Source organism: Sebastes fasciatus, chromosome 4 (genome assembly GCF_043250625.1).
Source record: "Sebastes fasciatus isolate fSebFas1 chromosome 4, fSebFas1.pri, whole genome shotgun sequence".
Taxonomy (NCBI): Eukaryota; Metazoa; Chordata; class Actinopteri; order Perciformes; family Sebastidae; genus Sebastes; species Sebastes fasciatus.
In genome coordinates, this window is record NC_133798.1 from 39,655,460 (window position 1) to 39,675,759 (window position 20,300).

Below are 20,300 nucleotides of genomic sequence, written 5' to 3' on the forward strand. Positions count from 1 at the left end.
ACAAACGGTTCATGAGTTATGAAAGGGGGCGGGGCTAATGTGTAGGGGGCGGGGCTGCCCTTAACGAATAAAACAGGAACTCTCTGCTGAGTGATATGACACCTCCCATAAGCCTGTACGACAAACGGTTCATGAGTTATGAAAGGGGGCGGGGCTAACGTCTTAGGGCGGGGCTATGAGTATAATTTTTCATATACATGTCCTCAAGACTGTACCACCATCATACCTGAGAAATCTGGGGCAGATCGGACTATGTACAGTTGAGTTACAATAACTCCCTGTTTCATGGCGAATGGCTCAAAATGGCCGCCACGCCACGGTCCGCTCGTTAAGTGAACACTCACCATTTTAATAACTTTTCATCTTCAAGGTCTTGAGATGGTCCTGACCAAATTTCAAATCGATATGATCAAATCTGTAGGAGGAGTTCGTTAAAGTACGCGGCCAATAAAACGCAAAAATGACATCAAAATCCAATATGGCCGACTTCTGGGTGGGCGGGGCTAATGAAACCCAATGAGGAATATGTTTCAAATGATGAGTGGGATATGCATACCAAATTTCATGAATATCGGATCAACTTTGACAAAGTTAAAATTTCAACGCGTTAGGGGGCGCTAGAGAGCCGAATAAAAACACACCGAGCCTAATGGCTATGCAGTTACATAAAGTTCACAGGTGTCTATCATTTTACCAAATTTTATGAGATTCCGAGTACCTAAAGGTATGTTCAAAATCTGAAAGACATAAGGGGGCGCTAGAGAGCCAACATGCCACGCCCAAGCAAAATTTCACCACTAAAATTAAGTAATTACTAGTTTGGATGTGTGTGTAAAGTTTCATAAATTTTTGTGCATCCTAAAGTCTTCAAATATACGTTCGTAAATTCTAAAATCACGCAGGAAGTCCAACATGGCTGACTTCCTGTTTGCCGGAGAAATCTCAAAATCATTTAATCCAGGTATGAGGGCGTGAGCAACGACATACTTGAATTTCGTGAAGATCGAAGAAACTTTCTCTGAAAAACTGCGTACTCTAGGGGGCGCTATGGAGCCCCCTGGAGACACCCGAGCCCAGTCACTCCAGAACATTGAATTTCCCACCAGTTCTGACGCATACTCCACTTTTCGTGAGTTTTGGGGATGGCTAAGGTCGTCAAAAACGCGTTCTTGCAGCGGAAAAATAATAATAATAATAATAATAACGAGAGCTGCACGCAGCTATGAAAGGGCCCTCGCCCCTGCTCGCGGGTCGGGGTTGCTGGCGGGACGCCGACCGACGCTGCCGGGCACCGCGAAACCGAAACTCTGACGAGCGCCACGACGCCTGCCGCAAGGCTCTACGACAAGCGGTTCACGAGTTATGAAGGGGGGCGTGGCTAATGTGTAGGGGGCGGGCATAACATTCACCAATGAAACAGGAACTCTCTGCTGAGTTATATGACACTTCCCACAAGACTCTACGACAAACGGATCATGAGTTATGAAAGGGGGCGGGGCTAATGTGTAGGGGGCGGGCATAACTTTCACCAATGAAACAGGCACTCTCTGCTGAGTGATATGACACCTCCCATAAGCCTGTACGACAAACGGTTCATGAGATATGAAAGGGGGCGGGGCTAATGTGTAGGGGGCGGGCATAACATTTACCAATGAAACATGAACTCTCTGCTGAGTGATATGACACTTCCCTCAAGACTCTACTACAAACGGTTCATGAGTTATGAAAGGGGGCGGAGCTAATGTGTAGGGGGCGGGGCTACCCTTAACCAATAAAACAGGAACTCTCTGCTGAGTGATATGACACCTCCCGCAAGACTCTACGACAAACGGTTCATGAGTTATGAAAGGGGGCGGGGCTAATGTGTAGGGGGCGGGGCTACCCTTAACCAATAAAACATGAACTCTCTGCTGAGTGATATGACACATCCCGCAAGACTCTACGACTAACGGATCATGAGTTATGAAAGGGGGCGGGGCTAATGTGTAGGGGGCGGGCATAACTTTCACCAATGAAACAGGCACTCTCTGCTGAGTGATATGACACCTCCCATAAGCCTGTACGACAAACGGTTCATGAGATATGAAAGGGGGCGGGGCTAATGTGTAGGGGGCGGGCATAACATTTACCAATGAAACATGAACTCTCTGCTGAGTGATATGACACTTCCCTCAAGACTCTACTACAAACGGTTCATGAGATATGAAAGGGGGCGGGGCTAATGTGTAGGGGGCGGGCATAACATTTACCAATGAAACAGGCACTCTCTGCTGAGTGATATGACACCTCCCGCAAGACTCTACGACAAACGGTTCATGAGTTATGAAAGGGGGCGGGGCTAATGTGTAGGGGGCGGGCATAACATTTACCAATGAAACATGAACTCTCTGCTGAGTGATATGACACTTCCCACAAGACTCTACTACAAACGGATCATGAGTTATGAAAGGGGGCGGGGCTAATGTGTAGGGGGCGGGCATAACATTTACCAATGAAACATGAACTCTCTGCTGAGTGATATGACACCTCCCATAAGCCTGTACGACAAACGGTTCATGAGTTATGAAAGGGGGCGGGGCTAACGTCTTAGGGCGGGGCTATGAGTATAATTTTTCATATACATGTCCTCAAGACTGTACCACCATCATACCTGAGAAATCTGGGGCAGATCGGACTATGTACAGTTGAGTTACAATAACTCCCTGTTTCATGGCGAATGGCTCAAAATGGCCGCCACACCACGGTCCGCTCGTTAAGTGAACACTCACCATTTTAATAATTTTTCATCCTCAAGGTCTTGAGATGGTCCTGACCAAATTTCAAATCGATATGATCAAATCTGTAGTAGGAGTTCGTTAGAGTACGCGGCCAATAAAACGCAAAAATTGGGAAAATCGTACATAAAATCCAATATGGCCGACTTCTGGGTGGGCGGAGCTCATTGAGTATGAGTATATTTTTTCATATACATGTCATCAGTACTGGAGCAACATCATACCTGAGAGATTTGGGGCAGATCGGACTATGTACAGTTGAGTTACAATAACTGGCGAATGGCTCAAAATGGCCGCCACGCCACGGTCCGCTCGTTAAGTGAACGCTCACCATTTTAATAACTTTTCATCCTCGAGGTCTTGAGATGGTCCTGACCAAATTTCAAATCGATATGATCAAATCTGTAGGAGGAGTTCGTTAAAGTACGCGGCCAATAAAACGAAAAAATTGGGAAAATCGTACATAAAATCCAATATGGCCGACTTCTGGGTGGGCGGGGCTAATGAAACCCAATGAGGAATATGTTTCAAATGATAATTTGGGGCAGATCGAACTCTGTACAGTTGAGTTAGGGTTAACCCACTCTCTGCTGAGTGATATGACACATCCCACAAGACTCTACTATAAACGGTTCATGAGATATGAAAGGGGGCGGGGCTAACGTCTTAGGGCGGGGCTATGAGTATAATTTTTCATATACATGTCCTCAAGACTGTACCACCATCATACCTGAGAAATCTGGGTCAGATCGGACTATGTACAGTTGAGTTACAATAACTCCCTGTTTCATGGCGAATGGCTCAAAATGGCCGCCACGCCACGGTCCGCTCGTTAACTGAACGCTCACCATTTTAATAACTTTTCATCCTCAAGGTATTAAGATGGTCCTGACCAAATTTCAAATCGTTATGATCAAATCTGTAGGAGGAGTTCGTTAAAGTACGCGGCCAATAAAACGCAAAAATGACATAAAAATCCAATATGGCCGACTTCTGGGTGGGCGGAGCTAATGAAACCCAATTTGGAATATGTTTCAAATGATGAGTGGGATATGCATACCAAATTTCATGAGTATCGGATGAACTTTGACAAAGTTACGATTTCAACGCGCTAGGGGGCGCTATGGAGCCAGCTGGCGACGCCCGTTCCGAAACACTACAGAACATTGCAATTTTCGCCACTCCCGACGCATGTTCCAATTTTCGTGAGTTTTTGGGGATGGGAAAGGCCTCAAAAACGCGATCTCGCAGCAGAAAAATAATAATAACGAGAGCTGCACGCAGCTATGAAAGGGCCCTCGCCCCTGCTCGCGGGTCGGGGTTGCTGGCGGGACGCCGACCGACGCGAAACCAAAACTCTGACGAGAGCCACGACGCCTGCCGCAAGGCTCTACGACAAGCGGTTCACGAGTTATGAAGGGGGGCGTGGCTAATGTGTAGGGGGCGGGCATAACATTCACCAATGAAACAGGAACTCTCTGCTGAGTTATATGACACTTCCCACAAGACTCTACGACAAACGGATCATGAGTGATGAAAGGGGGCGGGGCTAATGTGTAGGGGGCGGGCATAACCTTCACCAATGAAACATGAACTCTCTGCTGAGTGATATGACACCTCCCGCAAGACTCTACTACAAACGGTTCATGAGTTATGAAAGGGGGCGGGGCTAATGTGTAGGGGGCGGGCATAACATTCACCAATGAAACAGGCACTCTCTGCTGAGTGATATGACACTTCCCGCAAGACTCTACGACAAACGGTTCATGAGTTATGAAAGGGGGCGGGGCTAATGTGTAGGGGGCGGGCATAACATTTACCAATGAAACAGGAACTCTCTGCTGAGTGATATGACACTTCCCACAAGACTCTACTACAAACGGATCATGAGTTATGAAAGGGGGCGGGGCTAATGTGTAGGGGGCGGGCATAACATTTACCAATGAAACAGGCACTCTCTGCTGAGTGATATGACACTTCCCACAAGACTCTACGACAAACGGATCATGAGATATGAAAGGGGGCGGGGCTAATGTGTAGGGGGCGGGCATAACATTTACCAATGAAACATGAACTCTCTGCTGAGTGATATGACACTTCCCACAAGACTCTACTATAAACGGTTCATGAGATATAAAAGGGGGCGGGGCTAACGTCTTAGGGTGGGGCTATGAGTATAATTTTTCATATACATGCCATCAGTACTGGAGCACCATCATACCTGAGAAATCTGGGGCAGATCGAACTATGTACAGTTGAGTTAGGGTTAACCCACTCTCTGCTGAGTGATATGACACATCCCACAAGACTCTACTATAAACGGTTCATGAGATATGAAAGGGGGCGGGGCTAACGTCTTAGGGCGGGGCTATGAGTATAATTTTTCATATACATGTCCTCAAGACTGTACCACCATCATACCTGAGAAATCTGGGGCAGATCGGACTATGTACAGTTGAGTTACAATAACTGGCGAATGGCTCAAAATGGCCGCCACGCCACGGTCCGCTCGTTAAGTGAACGCTCACCATTTTAATAACTTTTCATCCTCAAGGTCTTGAGATGGTCCTGACCAAATATCAACTCGATCTGATCAAATCTGTAGGAGGAGTTCGTTAAAGTACGCGGCCAATAAAACGCAAAAATGACATCAAAATCCAATATGGCCGACTTCTGGGTGGGCGGGGCTAATGAAACCCAATGAGGAATATGTTTCAAATGATGAGTGGGATATGCATACCAAATTTCATGAATATCGGATCAACTTTGACAAAGTTAAAATTTCAACGCGTTAGGGGGCGCTATAGAGCCGTATAAAAACAAACTGAGCCTAATGGCTATGCAGTTACATAAAGTTCACAGGTGTCTATCATGTTGCCAAATTTCATGCGTCTACGAGTATGCCAAGGTATACGAATGGATGTTCAAAGGCAAAAAGGACATAAGGGGGCGCTAGAGAGCCAACATGCCACGCCCAAAAAAAATTTCACCACTGAATCAAAGGGATTACCTGTTTGGATGTGCGTGTAAAGTTTCATGAGATTTGGTGCATCCTAAAGTCCTCAAAAATGTGTTCGTAAATTTTAAAATCACGCAGGAAGTCCAACGTGGCTGACTTCCTGTTGGCCGAAAAAATCTCAAAAATATTTAATGTGCCATTGAAGATGTGAGCAATGACATACTTAAATTTCGTGAAGATCGAAGTAACTTTTTCTGGAAACCTGCTTTCTATAGGGGGCGCTATCGAGCCCGCTGGTGCACCCGAGCCCAATCACTACAGAATATTGCAATTTTCGCCACTTCTGACGCATATTCCAATTCTGGTGAGTTTTGGGGATGGCTAAGGTCGTCAAAAACGCGTTCTTGCAGCAGAAAAAGAATAATAACGAGAGCTGCACGCAGCTATGAAAGGGCCCTCGCCCCTGCTCGCGGGTCGGGGTTGCTGGCGGGACGCCGACCGACGCGAAACCGAAACTCTGACGAGCGCCACGACGCCTGCCGCAAGGCTCTACGACAAGCGGTTCACGAGTTATGAAGGGGGGCGTGGCTAATGTGTAGGGGGCGGGCATAACATTCACCAATGAAACAGGAACTCTCTGCTGAGTTATATGACACTTCCCACAAGACTCTACTACAAACGGATCATGAGTTATGAAAGGGGGCGGGGCTAATGTGTAGGGGGCGGGCATAACATTTACCAATGAAACAGGCACTCTCTGCTGAGTGATATGACACCTCCCGCAAGACTCTACGACAAACGGTTCATGAGTTATGAAAGGGGGCGGGGCTAATGTGTAGGGGGCGGGCATAACTTTTACCAATGAAACAGGCACTCTCTGCTGAGTGATATGACACCTCCCGCAAGACTCTACGACAAACGGTTCATGAGTTATGAAAGGGGGCGGGGCTAATGTGTAGGGGGCGGGGCTGCCCTTAACGAATAAAACAGGAACTCTCTGCTGAGTGATATGACACCTCCCATAAGCCTGTACGACAAACGGTTCATGAGATATGAAAGGGGGCGGGGCTACCGTCTTAGGGCGGGGCTATGAGTATAATTTTTCATATACATGTCCTCAAGACTGTACCACCATCATACCTGAGAAATCTGGGGCAGATCGGACTATGTACAGTTGAGTTACAATAACTCCCTGTTTCATGGCGAATGGCTCAAAATGGCCGCCACGCCACGGTCCGCTCGTTAAGTGAACACTCACCATTTTAATAACTTTTCATCCTCAAGGTCTTGAGATGGTCCTGACCAAATTTCAAATCGATATGATCAAATCTGTAGGAGGAGTTCGTTAGAGTACGCGGCCAATAAAACGCAAAAATTGGGAAAATCGTACATAAAATCCAATATGGCCGACTTCTGGGTGGGCGGAGCTCATTGAGTATGAGTATATTTTTTCATATACATGTCATCAGTACTGGAGCAACATCATACCTGAGAGATTTGGGGCAGATCGGACTATGTACAGTTGAGTTACAATAACTGGCGAATGGCTCAAAATGGCCGCCACGCCACGGTCCGCTCGTTAAGTGAACGCTCACCATTTTAATAACTTTTCATCCTCAAGGTCTTGAGATGGTCCTGACCAAATATCAACTCGATCTGATCAAATCTGTAGGAGGAGTTCGTTAAAGTACGCGGCCAATAAAACGCAAAAATGACATAAAAATCCAATATGGCCGACTTCTGGGTGGGCGGGGCTAATGAAACCCAATGAGGAATATGTTTCAAATGATGAGTGGGATATGCATACCAAATTTCATGAATATCGGATCAACTTTGACAAAGTTAAAATTTCAACGCGTTAGGGGGCGCTAGAGAGCCGAATAAAAACACACTGATCCTAATGGCTATGCAGTTACATAAAGTTCACAGGTGTCTAACATTTTGCCAAATTTTATGAGATTCCGAGTACCTAAAGGTATGTTCAAAATCTGAAAGACATAAGGGGGCGCTAGAGAGCCAACATGCCACGCCCAAGCAAAATTTCACCACTAAAATTAAGTAATTACTAGTTTGGATGTGTGTGTAAAGTTTCATAAATTTTTGTGCATCCTAAAGTCTTCAAATATGCGTTCGTAAATTCTAAAATCACGCAGGAAGTCCAACATGGCTGACTTCCTGTTTGCCGGAGAAATCTCAAAATCATTTAATCCAGGTATGAGGGCGCGAGCAACGACATACTTGAATTTCGTGAAGATCGAAGAAACTTTCTCGGAAAAACTGCGTACGTTAGGGGGCGCTATGGAGCCCCCTGGAGACACCCGAGCCCGGTCACTCCAGAACATTGAATTTCCCACCAGTTCTGACGCATACTCCACTTTTCGTGAGTTTTGGGGATGGCTAAGGTCGTCAAAAACGCGATCTTGCAGCGGAAAAATAATAATAATAATACTGACAAAAACAATAGGTTCCTTGCACTTCGTGCCAGGACACCGTTGGGTCCTGGCACTTTCGTGCTCGGGCCCTAATAATAATCTGCAGAAAAACAATAGGTTCCTTGCACTTCGTGCCAGGACACCGTTGGGTCCTGGCACTTTCGTGCTCGGGCCCTAATAATAATAATCTGCAGAAAAACAATAGGTTCCTTGCACTTCGTGCCAGGACACCGTTGGGTCCTGGCACTTTCGTGCTCGGGCCCTAATAATAATCTGCAGAAAAACAATAGGTTCCTTGCACTTCGTGCCAGGACACCGTTGGGTCCTGGCACTTTCGTGCTCGGGCCCTAATAATAATAATCTGCAGAAAAACAATAGGTTCCTTGCACTTCGTGCCAGGACACCGTTGGGTCCTGGCACTTTCGTGCTCGGGCCCTAATAATAATTATAATAATAATAATAATAGTAGCAGCAGCACTAGTAGTAGTAGCAGAAGTAGTAATAATAATAGTATTAGTATAAAAAGACCAGAGGCAAATAAGCTACAACCTGTTGAGCTACCATATTGTCTGTTGAGTTTCTTCTTCTCTCTCTTATTGTGTGTGTGTTGTCGTCACCAGGCCGCTGGTGTTCACGGTTTCTTCTTCTCTCATTAACTGTGTGTTGTCGTCACCAGGCCGCTGGTGTTCACCGTGTCGATCCTCCTGCCGGTCGCCTACTTCATCGGTCTGATATTCACGCTGAAGACGCACTCCCACATTTATGATATCCACGTTGGAGAAGGACAGGGTACGAGTCTCTGTCGGGGATCACAGTTAAAGGGAACGTCCGGGTGTTTCTCAGTGAGGTTGTATGAGGTACTTATATCCATAGTCGGTGTATTACCTCCAGTAGATGACGGTCGACACGCCCCCAGTTTAGAGAAACAGACAGGAGTACCGACGAAGGAGCAAAGCGATGCATTTTAGCCACCTAACAGAAACAACTTTGGTGTTTTAAAGAGTTAGTTTGGTTTCAACCAAAGTCACAAAACAACAACAAAAACTAACTAACTGACCGAGGCGGCGGTAGAGCAGCAACTCCCCGTGTTCTGAGTGGTCAAATTACTGTTTTTGTCAATGGAGTCTGGTGGTTTTGAAGAGAGCAGAGATAACGGCTTCAGTTCCTCGTCAGAAATCTTTTTAGGTGTCTAAAATCTGTTTTGCTGGCGGCCCCGTCCACAGCAGTACGTTGCTTTGCTCCTGCCTCGGTAACTTCTGTCCGTTTCTCCAAACTGGAGGCGTGCCGACCGTCATCTACTGGAGGTAATACACCGACTATGGAGAAGTAGCTCACATCTCTTTAATGGCGAACACTAAATTGTACCAGAGAACAGTTGTGTAATGCTAACCTGATCTGTGTGCAGTGACGGGCCACCACGGAGCCGTGGTCCATTGGTCCCGCTGGAGGTCTCTGGTCATCCTCATCATGGCCACTGTGCTCACGTCCGCTTGTGCCGATCTCGTCACCGAGCACATCCAGCCCATCCTGAACCAGCCCAACGTCTCTCAGGTCAGGACGGACATCTGAGCAGTCAGTTATTCCCGTTTCCTCCGGCGGTGCTAATGTCCGTCTCTCTTCCTCCGGCGGTGCTAACATTGATCTCTCTCTTCCTCCAGTACTTCATCGGGGTGACGGTTCTCGCGATGGTTCCTGAGATCCCAGAGATCGTTAACGGGATCCAGTTTGCTCTCCAAAACAACATCAGTCTCAGGTAAATCCCATCTTATTAAGAAAGGTATTTAAAAAGTGACGTCTGAATCTAAATGATGTTTTGTTCTTTCAGCCTGGAGGTCGGAGGCTGCATCGCTGTTCAGGTTTGCATGCTGCAGATTCCCATTCTGGTCTTATTTAACGCCTTCTATGTAAGACACACCTTCATATATATATATATATATATATATATATATATATATATATTATATATCATATTCTAACATTAATACTGTTTGATAGTTTGATAGTTTCTGTAATCGTCCCTCTGTTGGACAGGATGTGGGATTCGTGCTGCTGTTCAGTGACCTGCACCTTTGGGCGAGCATCTTCAGCGTCATCCTGGTCAACTACATCTTCATGGACGGCAAGTCGGATTATTTTCAGGGTGAGTTTAGTTTGTTTTAACATTTTTACAGTTTAATTAGAGATAGAACAGCCTTCATTGGCAATATACCGGGATTGACGATATCTGTGATATTTAACAATGTAATATTGATATATTAATAGTTTATACACGTTAATATTGTGTAACAAGGCAGAAGTGAGCATCCCCCCCCACTCACTGCTTGATCCCTACTAAAGTAGGACCAAAGGTTTCACCCTTTAGGAACTAATGGATTTAGTCTATTGAGCAGAATCAAGCTCGTTATCAGCTCACCTTCCTCAGGATGAAGTCAGTAGAAGACAGGTACGGTCTGTGTTGTCGATGCTCTCCAGCTTTAAACCACTTCATTACTTGATTGTATTTCAATTGAAATGTAAATCCAGTACGGTGGTTTTATAGAAGGTAATCTTCAGGGATCACATCTGGTTTAACCCGATGACGTCTTATTTCCTGTCTCCTCCCCCCCTCCAGGTACAGCTCTGGTGATCGTCTACCTGATTCTGCTGGCGATGTATTACTTCGCTCCGTCTCCAGCCGGCTGCTGACCGACGACACTCTGCAGCCAAAGTTACTCTTTTTTTTTTTTTTTTTAAAGCCTGAACGTGCAAATTCAACACGACTCCACGTTGATGAGATTTTATCTTTTTATATAACTAGGTCAGAGGTCAGGGGTCAGAGGTCAGCAACCTTTACTATCAAAAGAGCTATTTTAGGCAAAAAAATTCTGTCTGGAGCCGCAAAACATTTGCAGTGAGGTATTGGGGCCACATTGAGGGGAGAAAAAAATCGGAGATTTCGAGAATAAAGTCACAACTTTACGAGAAAAAAAGAAAATAACACGTAAAATGACTACTACTATACATATACACTCACCGGCCACTTTATTAAGCACACCTGTTCAATTGCTTGTTAACACAAACGGCTAATCAGCCAATCACATGGCAGCAACTCAATGCGTTACGTCATCTAGACGTGGTGAAGACGACTTGCTGAAGTTCAAACCGAGCATCAGAATGGGGAGGAAAGGGGATTTAAGTGACTTTGAACGTGGCATGGTTGTTGGTGCCAGACGGGCTGGTCTGAGTATTAAACTGCTGATCTACTGGGATTTTCACCACAACCATCTCTAGGGTTTACAGAGAATGGTCCCAACAAGAGAACATATCCAGTGAGCGGGGGTTGTGTGGACGGAAATGCCTTGTTGATGTCAGAGGTCAGAGGAGAATGGGCAGAGTGGTTGGAGATGATAGAAAGGCAACAGTAACTCAAATAACCACTCGTTACAACCAAGGTATGCAGAACACCATCTCTGAACGCACAACACGTCCAACCTGGAAGCAGCAGAAGACCACCCGGTACTAGCAAGGTGTACCTAATAAAGTGGAGACCACCCGGTACTAGCAAGGTGTACCTAATAAAGTGGCCGGTGAGTGTATATACTAATAGTATGACTTTATTCTCTAAATCTCAGATTTATTATTTTTCCTCTATGTGACCCTAATACTCCGTCGTACCATAGACCTACAACAAACTATAAATAAAAATGAAAACAATAAAACAGTTATTCATTTCCACTAATGTTTTTAAAAAGTCCACAAGGAGCCGCTGGAGAGGAGCTGAAGAGACTCCGTGGCTCCGGAGACCCCTGGTCTAAGTGATGGTGTGAATCCTGACATGAGCCTTTTAAGTGTTTTATTTCTCGTGCTCTTTCCTAAATAATACAACTTAAAAACAACTGAACATTTTAACTCAGGTAGGGACTTCTTGTTGTTGAATATGTATATTACTGTAAAATGTACAGTTTGTAAGCTAACATACTGAACTATGCGTCCTCAGACTCAGAACGTCTAAACTGTATTTTTACAATACAAAAGAATATTATAATGTAAAGTATCTGCACTAATGCTATTTTGTTGAAAAGGTACTGTTGTAGTATATTTTGTATACTTTTTAACTCCAACATGTCTGTTAGAGATATATAATGATAAACCCCGTGGCATGGCTGGCTGTGCAATAACTGAAGAACATCTGTCAATACAACATTTTGAAAAACTGGCTGTCGGCGTTTTTATTGTTTGTACAGACGAGTTTTATAAAACATAATAATGTACATTACAGCCATGATTGCTTTTGAGGAGACATTCACCTTTTCCCCCAGAGAGTTTACGTAAAGTGACATCATGCACACCGTAACCGACATGCACGAGATTCATAACATCGAAGAATGATGCAAATATAAACATCTGGATGTCAAGCGAGGCAGCAACATTTAGGTTTCAGTCCGAGCACGTAGTGAAGCTGTGTCTTCATAATAAGATATAAATAAGGCCGTAACATGTCAAACAGAAGAAACGTTTTGAATGTGAAAATGGGAATTAATAAGTTGTAGATGAGCTAGCTCGGTTAACGTGAGCTAAAATGCTAATATTCAGATTCAAGGTAGGTCGAGTGGATACGAGCTGCTGGGAGCGTTACTGCAGTACTTCAGATTTAACCGTGACGTCGTCTCGGCGTTCAGAAATCTGACAATTTGGCGATGGTGAATGTTTGCGGAGCTCTTCAGACTCGGTCTGATCACAGTATTTCATATCCTGAGTTCACCTCACATCCTCTACCTGCCACTTATTTAAAGGTCCCACATCGTGCTCATTTTCAGGTTCATACTTGTATTTAGTGTTTCTACTAGAACATGTTTACATGCTGTAATGTTAAAAAGAACAACTTATTCTCCTCATACTGTCTGCCTGAATATACCTGTACCTATACCTCTGTCTGAAACACTCCGTTTTAGTGCATTTCAACGGAATTGCGTTGCTAGGCAACAACTTGGGTCCATGTTTACTTCCTGTCAGCTGTTATTTACATCCACTGCAACAGGAAATAAACTGGGACACATTTAGAATGTTTATGTTTAAAACCGTGTAGTGGTCCAAATATTGTATATTTGTGACATCACAAATGGACAGAAATCCTGACGGCTTGTTTCAAACAAAATTTCTGAATACGGGCTGTGTGTGTTTCTCCGTATATTGAGCGTTTTGATAGTTTAACAGTATTTATAAAGCACTTAAACCGTAAGCACTTACGACATGAAAATCTCACTTTTTACAATATGGGACCTTTAAGTACGACGGCACTACGTTCTCTGAAGAAACGAGACCAAGAGTTAAAAACAAAAACGCAGCCTGTAACAGTAGAAACGGGTCAGATGGAGTTGAGGCTAAAAGTGGGAAATAAAATTTAAAAAAAGGAAATCAGGTGAAAAAGAAAAGCAGCTCCACGTTCTGCTACAACTCAAAGTCTGGTAATAAAATCAAACAGCAGCACAGTGATTGCAATAAATAGGTAAAAATGTGTGTTTATAAGTTAATGAAAAATCTTTAGCTGCAAGCGGCGTCTCCTGATTAATCATGAGCAGGAAGGTTCATGTGGAGAACACCAGGTACATCACATGAGGAAACAAACAGTTCAGAGAGCAATGAACAAATCATCTTAAAAAGATCAATGTGACATTTTGGAAATTCAAAAGGCACCAAATGTAGAAATGAAAAGGCTCGAGGAGCGTCACTGTGGAGCGACGGGTTCTAACTTACTAATGGAAGAGGCACTAGAAGATTCACAGTGATGCCACGTCACAGATGTTTAAAGAGGCTTTTGGGTTTTCATCTGATCACGAGGCCTCGATGTGAGCAGTGAAGGGGAACGTCTAACCTACAGGATGTCACAGTGGGCGTAGCAGCAGCAGCTGACTGAACGTGCGTCAAAGATGGCGAAGGCGTGCGACGCATCGTCACTTCAGCAACAGTGAAAGGAGTTGATCTCAGTCTAAAATGATGCAAGCAGAAGGAACACTCAGTGTGTCTTTCTAGAAGTGATCTTTGGAACTAGAGGTGCTAATTTAGAAAAATGTTCTTACCCGATAACCGACCCTCGTTAACCGATTATTAACCGTTAACCCACAAGATTTGTGCCTCGCATGCAGCGGTGCTCCAGCTGCAGTGTATGAGGACAATAGACACTCTGTCCGGATTAACGATAGCGAGTGTCCAACATACAGTGTGTGTGTTTGTGCTACGTTAGCAGCTGCTAGTGTTGCCGGTGGCTCCGTGCTCGCTGTAGTCACACACATCCGCTCTGTCAGCGCGGAGTAACTTCATCGAGTTTCAGACCAACTGTGTTGTTGGTGGCGTTCTAGCTGTGAACGTAGGTGTAGCAGACAGTGTGTGTACACTTTATTTGTCGGTGAATAAATTCTACGAGGCTACAACTCCTCCGCTCAGCGAGCTATAGACGGGAGACAACTTCCTGTATCTGTAACGCCGGCTCCGCCTCTCTTAAGGTGGACTCTTAAGGTGGACTCTTAAGGTGGACCAGCTTTTCTCCTTTAAGTGACGAGTTTTTCTCAGCTTTTTAATGAATTATTAAAATTTCTTTTAACCATTTTAACCGATAGCGTTAATCGGTTAAAATGCTTAATGTCGGTTAACGGTTAAACGGTTAATTATTGACATCCCTATTTGGAACATTTAACTATTCCTGCTGATGCTCCACAAGTCCCCGTGACAGTGACGTGTGGTAAAACCATTAAGAGCAACAACTGGGGAATGCACTATAGTGGAGCCAAGATGTCGAGAGCGAAGCAGGAGAAAGAAACGGTGATTCTGGCGTCCACGCTGAGGCATGCAAACGCAGATCTGACCTATCGTACAGGGAGACTAAAGATTGCACTTTGCTTTTAAAAAAAAACAAAACGTAAATTTCCATAAAACTAAAGTTAAAAGGCATTCAAAGTTTTTCATCATCTGACATCTTTGTCCTTTCAGGAACTGGTTCATCATCAGTGATTTTAGAGTCAGTGCTGTTCAATCACGTACCGCTTCCTTCAGTCTCTTCAGTCTATTTGAGCCGCTGGATTAGTGAGTGCGTCAGGCCCATGCTGAGCAGCTGCAGGCTGGACATCTGGGCTAAGTGAGGGAACGTTTTCAGCAGTTTCTCCCAGGTCAGGTCCAGCAGGCTCGGCACCACCAACCACACTTTGTACAAAGAGCCCGTCCTCCTGTTGCCAGACATGTTGACGACGCCGCCGTGCACGTACATGCAGCCGGCCTGAAGGAGAGGAACAGTGGAAGACATTACAGCTGCAACAACTAGTTGATTAATCAATTAGTCAATCAACAGAAAATTAAACTGTTTTGACATTCGATTAATCGTTTAAGTCTCAACAATCCAACGACCCGCCGGCCGCTACGCCGTCTTCCAGAGGCTTTACCAGGATCCGTTTTACAGCCAGCTTGTCGGGAAGAATAAATAATGCTGCGAAGTTACACTAAAGTTTGGTGAGGAAAAACTGGCATCGCGATTTTCCAAAGGGGTCCCTTGACCTCTGACCTCCAGATGTGTGAATGTAAATGGGTTCTATGGGTACCCACAAGTCTCCCCTTTACAGACATGCCCACTTAAAAGTCTGAAAATGTCTGAAAAAAATGTCCTAACAATTTAAAAAAAAAAAGGTCTAAAAATTATCCAAAAAATTGTCTAAAAAAAGTCTGAAAGAAGTCTGAAAAATGTCCATAAGTAAGGCAGCAAAAAAGTCAGATACTGGTATCATAGTAAACTATAAAACCTGATGAATCCATCGGTACCAACCATGTCAGACTAGCTGTTCATGAAGGAGGTTAAATAACACTCCAACCTTACACTAAATTTTGGAGAGGAAAAACTGTCATGTCCATGTTCAAAGGGGTCCCTTGACCTCTGACCTCCAGATGTTTGAATGTAAATGGGTTCTATGGGTACCCACGAGTCTCCCCTTTACAGACATGCCCACTTTATGATAATCACATGCAGTATAAATGTGTTATTGTCTCCTATTCCTTAATGGTGTATCTGAATATTTCTGCATCCTGGGGTCCCTAAACAGAAATCTGATGTTGACACACGAGTGTGAGTGATGATTGACTAACCGGAGTGACGGCAGCACAGTGGAAGTAGGCCGGTTCTGGCATGGCGGCGGGCAGCTTGGTCCACTGAAGTGTCTGCAGGTTGATCTTCCACAGGTCGGAGAGGATCAGCTCTCCGTTATAACCTCCACATATAAACACCTCTGGAGGTAGAAACAGAGACGTGGTTACAAAACAACAACATTTATCTCAGCCAGATGTGTCCAGATGCTGCTGTGTGAAACACTCCTCACCATCTTTGACCTGCACACAGCTGTGACAGCGGCGGGCAGCAGGATATCCTGTCATGATAATAACAAAGAAAGAAAATTCAATGTGTGGTCTTCAAATACCTTATTCAGATAATACAAAGCTAATAACTCACCTAGTCTCTCGTGAGGTCTGGTGACCATTTCCTCCCAGGAATTTGTCTCCAAGTTATATGCATGAATCTGAAAAAGACAAATAGATTATAGATTATAGATGAAGGAGTAACTCTCTGTTCTTCTGTTAGACTTTGATGTGCTCGTTCCTCTCACCTTGTCCAGAGGATAAGACGTCCAGGAAGTTCCTCCTCCTAAGATGTAGATTCTCTGTCCATCATGAGCTAGTTCATGTCTGTACCTGTAAAATCATACATTCAGTTTCAGCCACACATACTGTAGTCGTTAAACATCACCCAAATTAAGAATTATTTATTTCCATGGCCTAGTAAAGTTCAATCAATATTTAAATCATTATATTATAATTATATTATTAGCTCCTCTCTCTCAAAGCCAGAAACCAGAGAAGTAAGTCTCAAACTTGTGATGTCATCGGGTATAAAGTCTGGAGCTGCTGTATAGACGGTATATAGACAACTGATTTCGGGATGTTTGACCTCTGACCTCTCTTCCGGTAGATCTGAGGGGGCGTTGTTGGGTTTGAGGTGGGTCCACTCTCTGGTGGTCAGGTCCAGCCTGTGCAGGTCGGTGCTGTAGAGGTAGCCCGTCGTCCCGCCGAACACATAGAGGTAGCCATTTATGATGACCATCGCCTGGAAACGGAGAATACGTATAGAGGTTTGTTGGGGTGATACACAGCTACATAGAGAAGAGTAGATCTCTGAATAGATGAAGACAGAACAACATTTTGGTGGATACTGTTGGGTCTCTAAACTATGGTGTACGGTCATAGACCTGCTCTATATATAAAGCGTCTTGAGATAACTTCTGTTGTGATTTGACGCTATACAAAAATAAATTGAATTGAATTGAATTGAATTGAACATTTTAGGACTTTCTATCTGAAGCAGCGATAAAGAGACGAACAGCGGTACCTGTCCGTAGATCTTGTTGGGTTTCTTCCCTCTGCAATTCAGCAGGTTCCATCGTTTGTACTGAACGTTGCAAACATGGACTTCGTTACCGTTGTTTTCACCAAACGGGATCCCGGTGCCACCGAATACAAGCAGATTGTTACCGTGTAAAACAGCTGAGAGAGAGAGAGACGGAGACGGAGACAGAGACAGAGAGACAGAGAGAACACAGTAAGTCTCTACTACAGTTTAACATCTAGCTTAGAATCCCTGATAAAGTTGGTTCAGATCTACGGGACTATTTCCCTCCCTGAAGCTTTGAGCTGCAGCTTCAACAGCATTAAAGATCTCATGTGAACTTTGGATCACTATTGACAACAGAGATGTCAAAGTTTTGATGAATTGGACTCCATGTTGTTTGTAGCTCACGTTTCTACCAGCATGTATATGATGCAGGCCGTGGGCCAGCGGGTGACGTGATACACTTCTATACACTCCTGCAGCACTCAACACTCAACTCACAACTAAAGTTTTGCAACTGTTTCATGACTTAGGAGTTTTTTCTTTTTGTCTCACTCATCAGAATGAACTAAAGAGTGAACATTTGGCTTTAAATCACTTCAGTCAGTCAGGTTCCTGCAGAGAGCCGACTAATCTGGTTACTTAAGAGCATGTAAACACACTGATTGTTTGCAGTGTGTCAGACAACTTACTTAGTTTTCTTGTCAACAAAGTTTCTGTTTACATTCAGTGTTACTCACCTAAACTCTGTGTGGATCTCGAGCTCTAACAAACATTTGCTTCCTCATAAAACATTTAGAAAAGCAGATTTTATGTATGAAGTTTATGTTCATCTATATCTATATAGATAGATATCTCTCTCTCTCTCTATATATATATATATCTATATAGATATAGATATATCTATATAGATAGATATCTCTCTCTCTCTCTCTCTCTCTCTCTCTCTCTATATATATATATCTATATCGATATAGATATATCTATATATCGATATATAGATCTATATCAATATAGATCTATATATAGAGGATACATATATATACATACACATATATATATATATATATATATGTATGTATATATGCATTAGCAGACTTCGTCTTCCCTGCCTTTCTTGGTGCATTGCAGTATTTCTTGGTGCATTTCTGCCACCTGCAGATCAGTGGAATAGGTTGTAACTAGGGATGCACCGATACCAATATCAGGTATCAGTTCCATTACTGTGCTCATGTACTCGTACTCGCAAAACAGTTCCGATACAATGGCACCGATACCACTTTACGGAAGCGTGACGTTAACCTCTAGTCACCATCTTTCGGGTCCTATCGCACGCACTCACGCTCCACCTCCCCGACGGTGCAGGCGAGACGAACCGGTGGTGCGCCCTCACTTTCATTGCACCACAGGGTTTTGCTTGCACCCTCTGACTCGCGCGTGCGTTAGACTCCTTGGTCCGTGTTTCAAGACGAGTCGGGTGGGATGCAGACATCGCCGCAGACCCCTGGCGCCTTTTACGTGGGCCGAGCCCCGATCTGGGGGCAGTTCGCCCCGAGCCTTTCCAAGCCGGCCTAGAGCCGGTCGCGGCGCACCGCCTCGTATGCGGGACTCCCCAGCCTGCCGTGTGTCGCTCACACCCTCCAGCTGGCTGTTAACAAGGGTCTTTAAGCACAGAATAGTACTCGTATCTGTACTCGGTATCGGCGAGTACCCAAATATAAGTACTTGTACTCGGTCTGAAAAAAAGTGGTATCGGTGCATCCCTATGTGAAACCATTGGCAGGAATGTGTACTGCGTCACCTGCGTGCAAATACTCCATAAAACCAGACCCTCCGTAGTCCTTTTAGTGGTCATAAACTCCACAGGGGGCCTTTAAATAAATGAATCCTTACCCGACATAGAGGCCAGCTCTGTGGGCATGTAACCCTCCGTGCGAACCTGCTGCCAGGTGGCTGTGGCAAAGTGAAACCGCCAGAGCTCCCTGAAGAGAGGGTAGTCTTCATTATCTGACCCGCCCGCCTCCTCAAAGTCTGGGTTGTAGCCTCCGAACACGTACAGGTTGGTGCTGTCTGCAACACAGCGGTGTCCGCTGCGGGCGGGGGGGACACAGTGTCCTGTAGGGTTAGGACAGAATATTAGAGCCCCTGATGTAGACGGAGAAGGGGATGATGTAACTAAAGAACATCAGCATAAATATCAGACAACACAACGCTGAAATACTGCAGGTGAAAGAGACGGTGGGTTTTACAACTCTACAGTTACAGGATGTATTTAACAGGAGCGGGATCACTCAGTCAGTTTTTGTTCTCGAGGGTAAAACAGTGTGTCGGGGAGGTCGTGTACTTTCAGCACCTTCTCTCAGAAACCTGTTGGGGATCCGCAGGTTGGGGCAGGAAGGGGAGAAGATGCGTCGAGCCTGAAGCCAGCGGGCCCGCTTCTTAGAGCCTGTCAATCAATCACAGACAAAAGATCATAAAGGACTCAGAGAGACAGAAACATGACCACATTAAGGCTGCAGTAGTCAGTATATTTTTGGCATCATTGGGCAGACATCCCATAATAACCTTTCAGCATATTGTAATTTAAGTGTTCTGAGAAAAAAACAGACTTCTGCTCAGTGGTCACATGACCGGAGCACAGCCAATAGGAACGCTCTCTCTCTGACCTGTGATTGGTCAAAGTCTCCCGTCACGGGCTAGATGTTCTAAAGCCTGAAAACAGAGCCATGAGGAGGAGC

At 44.7% G+C, this 20,300-nt stretch overlaps 2 protein-coding genes across 6 annotated transcripts in view; one reads left to right on the top strand and one right to left on the bottom strand.

The window, feature by feature from the left end:
• The window catches only part of LOC141766962 (uncharacterized), a 36,710-nt gene extending 21,654 nt beyond the window's left edge, over nucleotides 1-15,056 (top strand). Inside the window, exons 15-22 of one of the 3 annotated variants that reach the window (XR_012593720.1) lie at nucleotides 8,842-8,954; nucleotides 9,389-9,469; nucleotides 9,571-9,716; nucleotides 9,824-9,918; nucleotides 9,991-10,069; nucleotides 10,197-10,305; nucleotides 10,777-11,671; nucleotides 11,711-15,056. Coding sequence is in view for 1 of the 3 variants with exons in the window: in XM_074634202.1 (XP_074490303.1) it covers nucleotides 8,842-8,954; nucleotides 9,389-9,469; nucleotides 9,571-9,716; nucleotides 9,824-9,918; nucleotides 9,991-10,069; nucleotides 10,197-10,305; nucleotides 10,777-10,850 (697 nt within the window). In the remaining 2 variants the exon portion in view is untranslated. Of the gene's footprint in view, nucleotides 1-8,841; nucleotides 8,955-9,388; nucleotides 9,470-9,570; nucleotides 9,717-9,823; nucleotides 9,919-9,990; nucleotides 10,070-10,196; nucleotides 10,306-10,776 lie in introns of all 3 variants that reach the window. The other 2 variants (XR_012593721.1, XM_074634202.1) reach the window with 2 other exon arrangements.
• Nucleotides 12,348-20,300, bottom strand: part of LOC141766995 (kelch domain-containing protein 10-like) — a 13,252-nt gene continuing 5,299 nt past the window's right edge. Inside the window, exons 2-11 of one of the 3 annotated variants that reach the window (XM_074634255.1) lie at nucleotides 19,916-20,008; nucleotides 19,456-19,677; nucleotides 17,563-17,717; nucleotides 17,132-17,280; nucleotides 16,784-16,868; nucleotides 16,630-16,696; nucleotides 16,499-16,546; nucleotides 16,269-16,408; nucleotides 15,180-15,411; nucleotides 12,348-14,130 (exon numbers count right to left, since the gene is read on the bottom strand). In XM_074634255.1, the coding sequence (XP_074490356.1) occupies nucleotides 15,202-15,411; nucleotides 16,269-16,408; nucleotides 16,499-16,546; nucleotides 16,630-16,696; nucleotides 16,784-16,868; nucleotides 17,132-17,280; nucleotides 17,563-17,717; nucleotides 19,456-19,677; nucleotides 19,916-20,008 (1,169 nt within the window). In that variant the 3' untranslated portion in view covers nucleotides 12,348-14,130; nucleotides 15,180-15,201. Of the gene's footprint in view, nucleotides 15,412-16,268; nucleotides 16,409-16,498; nucleotides 16,547-16,629; nucleotides 16,697-16,783; nucleotides 16,869-17,131; nucleotides 17,281-17,562; nucleotides 17,718-19,455; nucleotides 19,678-19,915; nucleotides 20,009-20,300 lie in introns of all 3 variants that reach the window. The other 2 variants (XM_074634254.1, XM_074634256.1) reach the window with 2 other exon arrangements.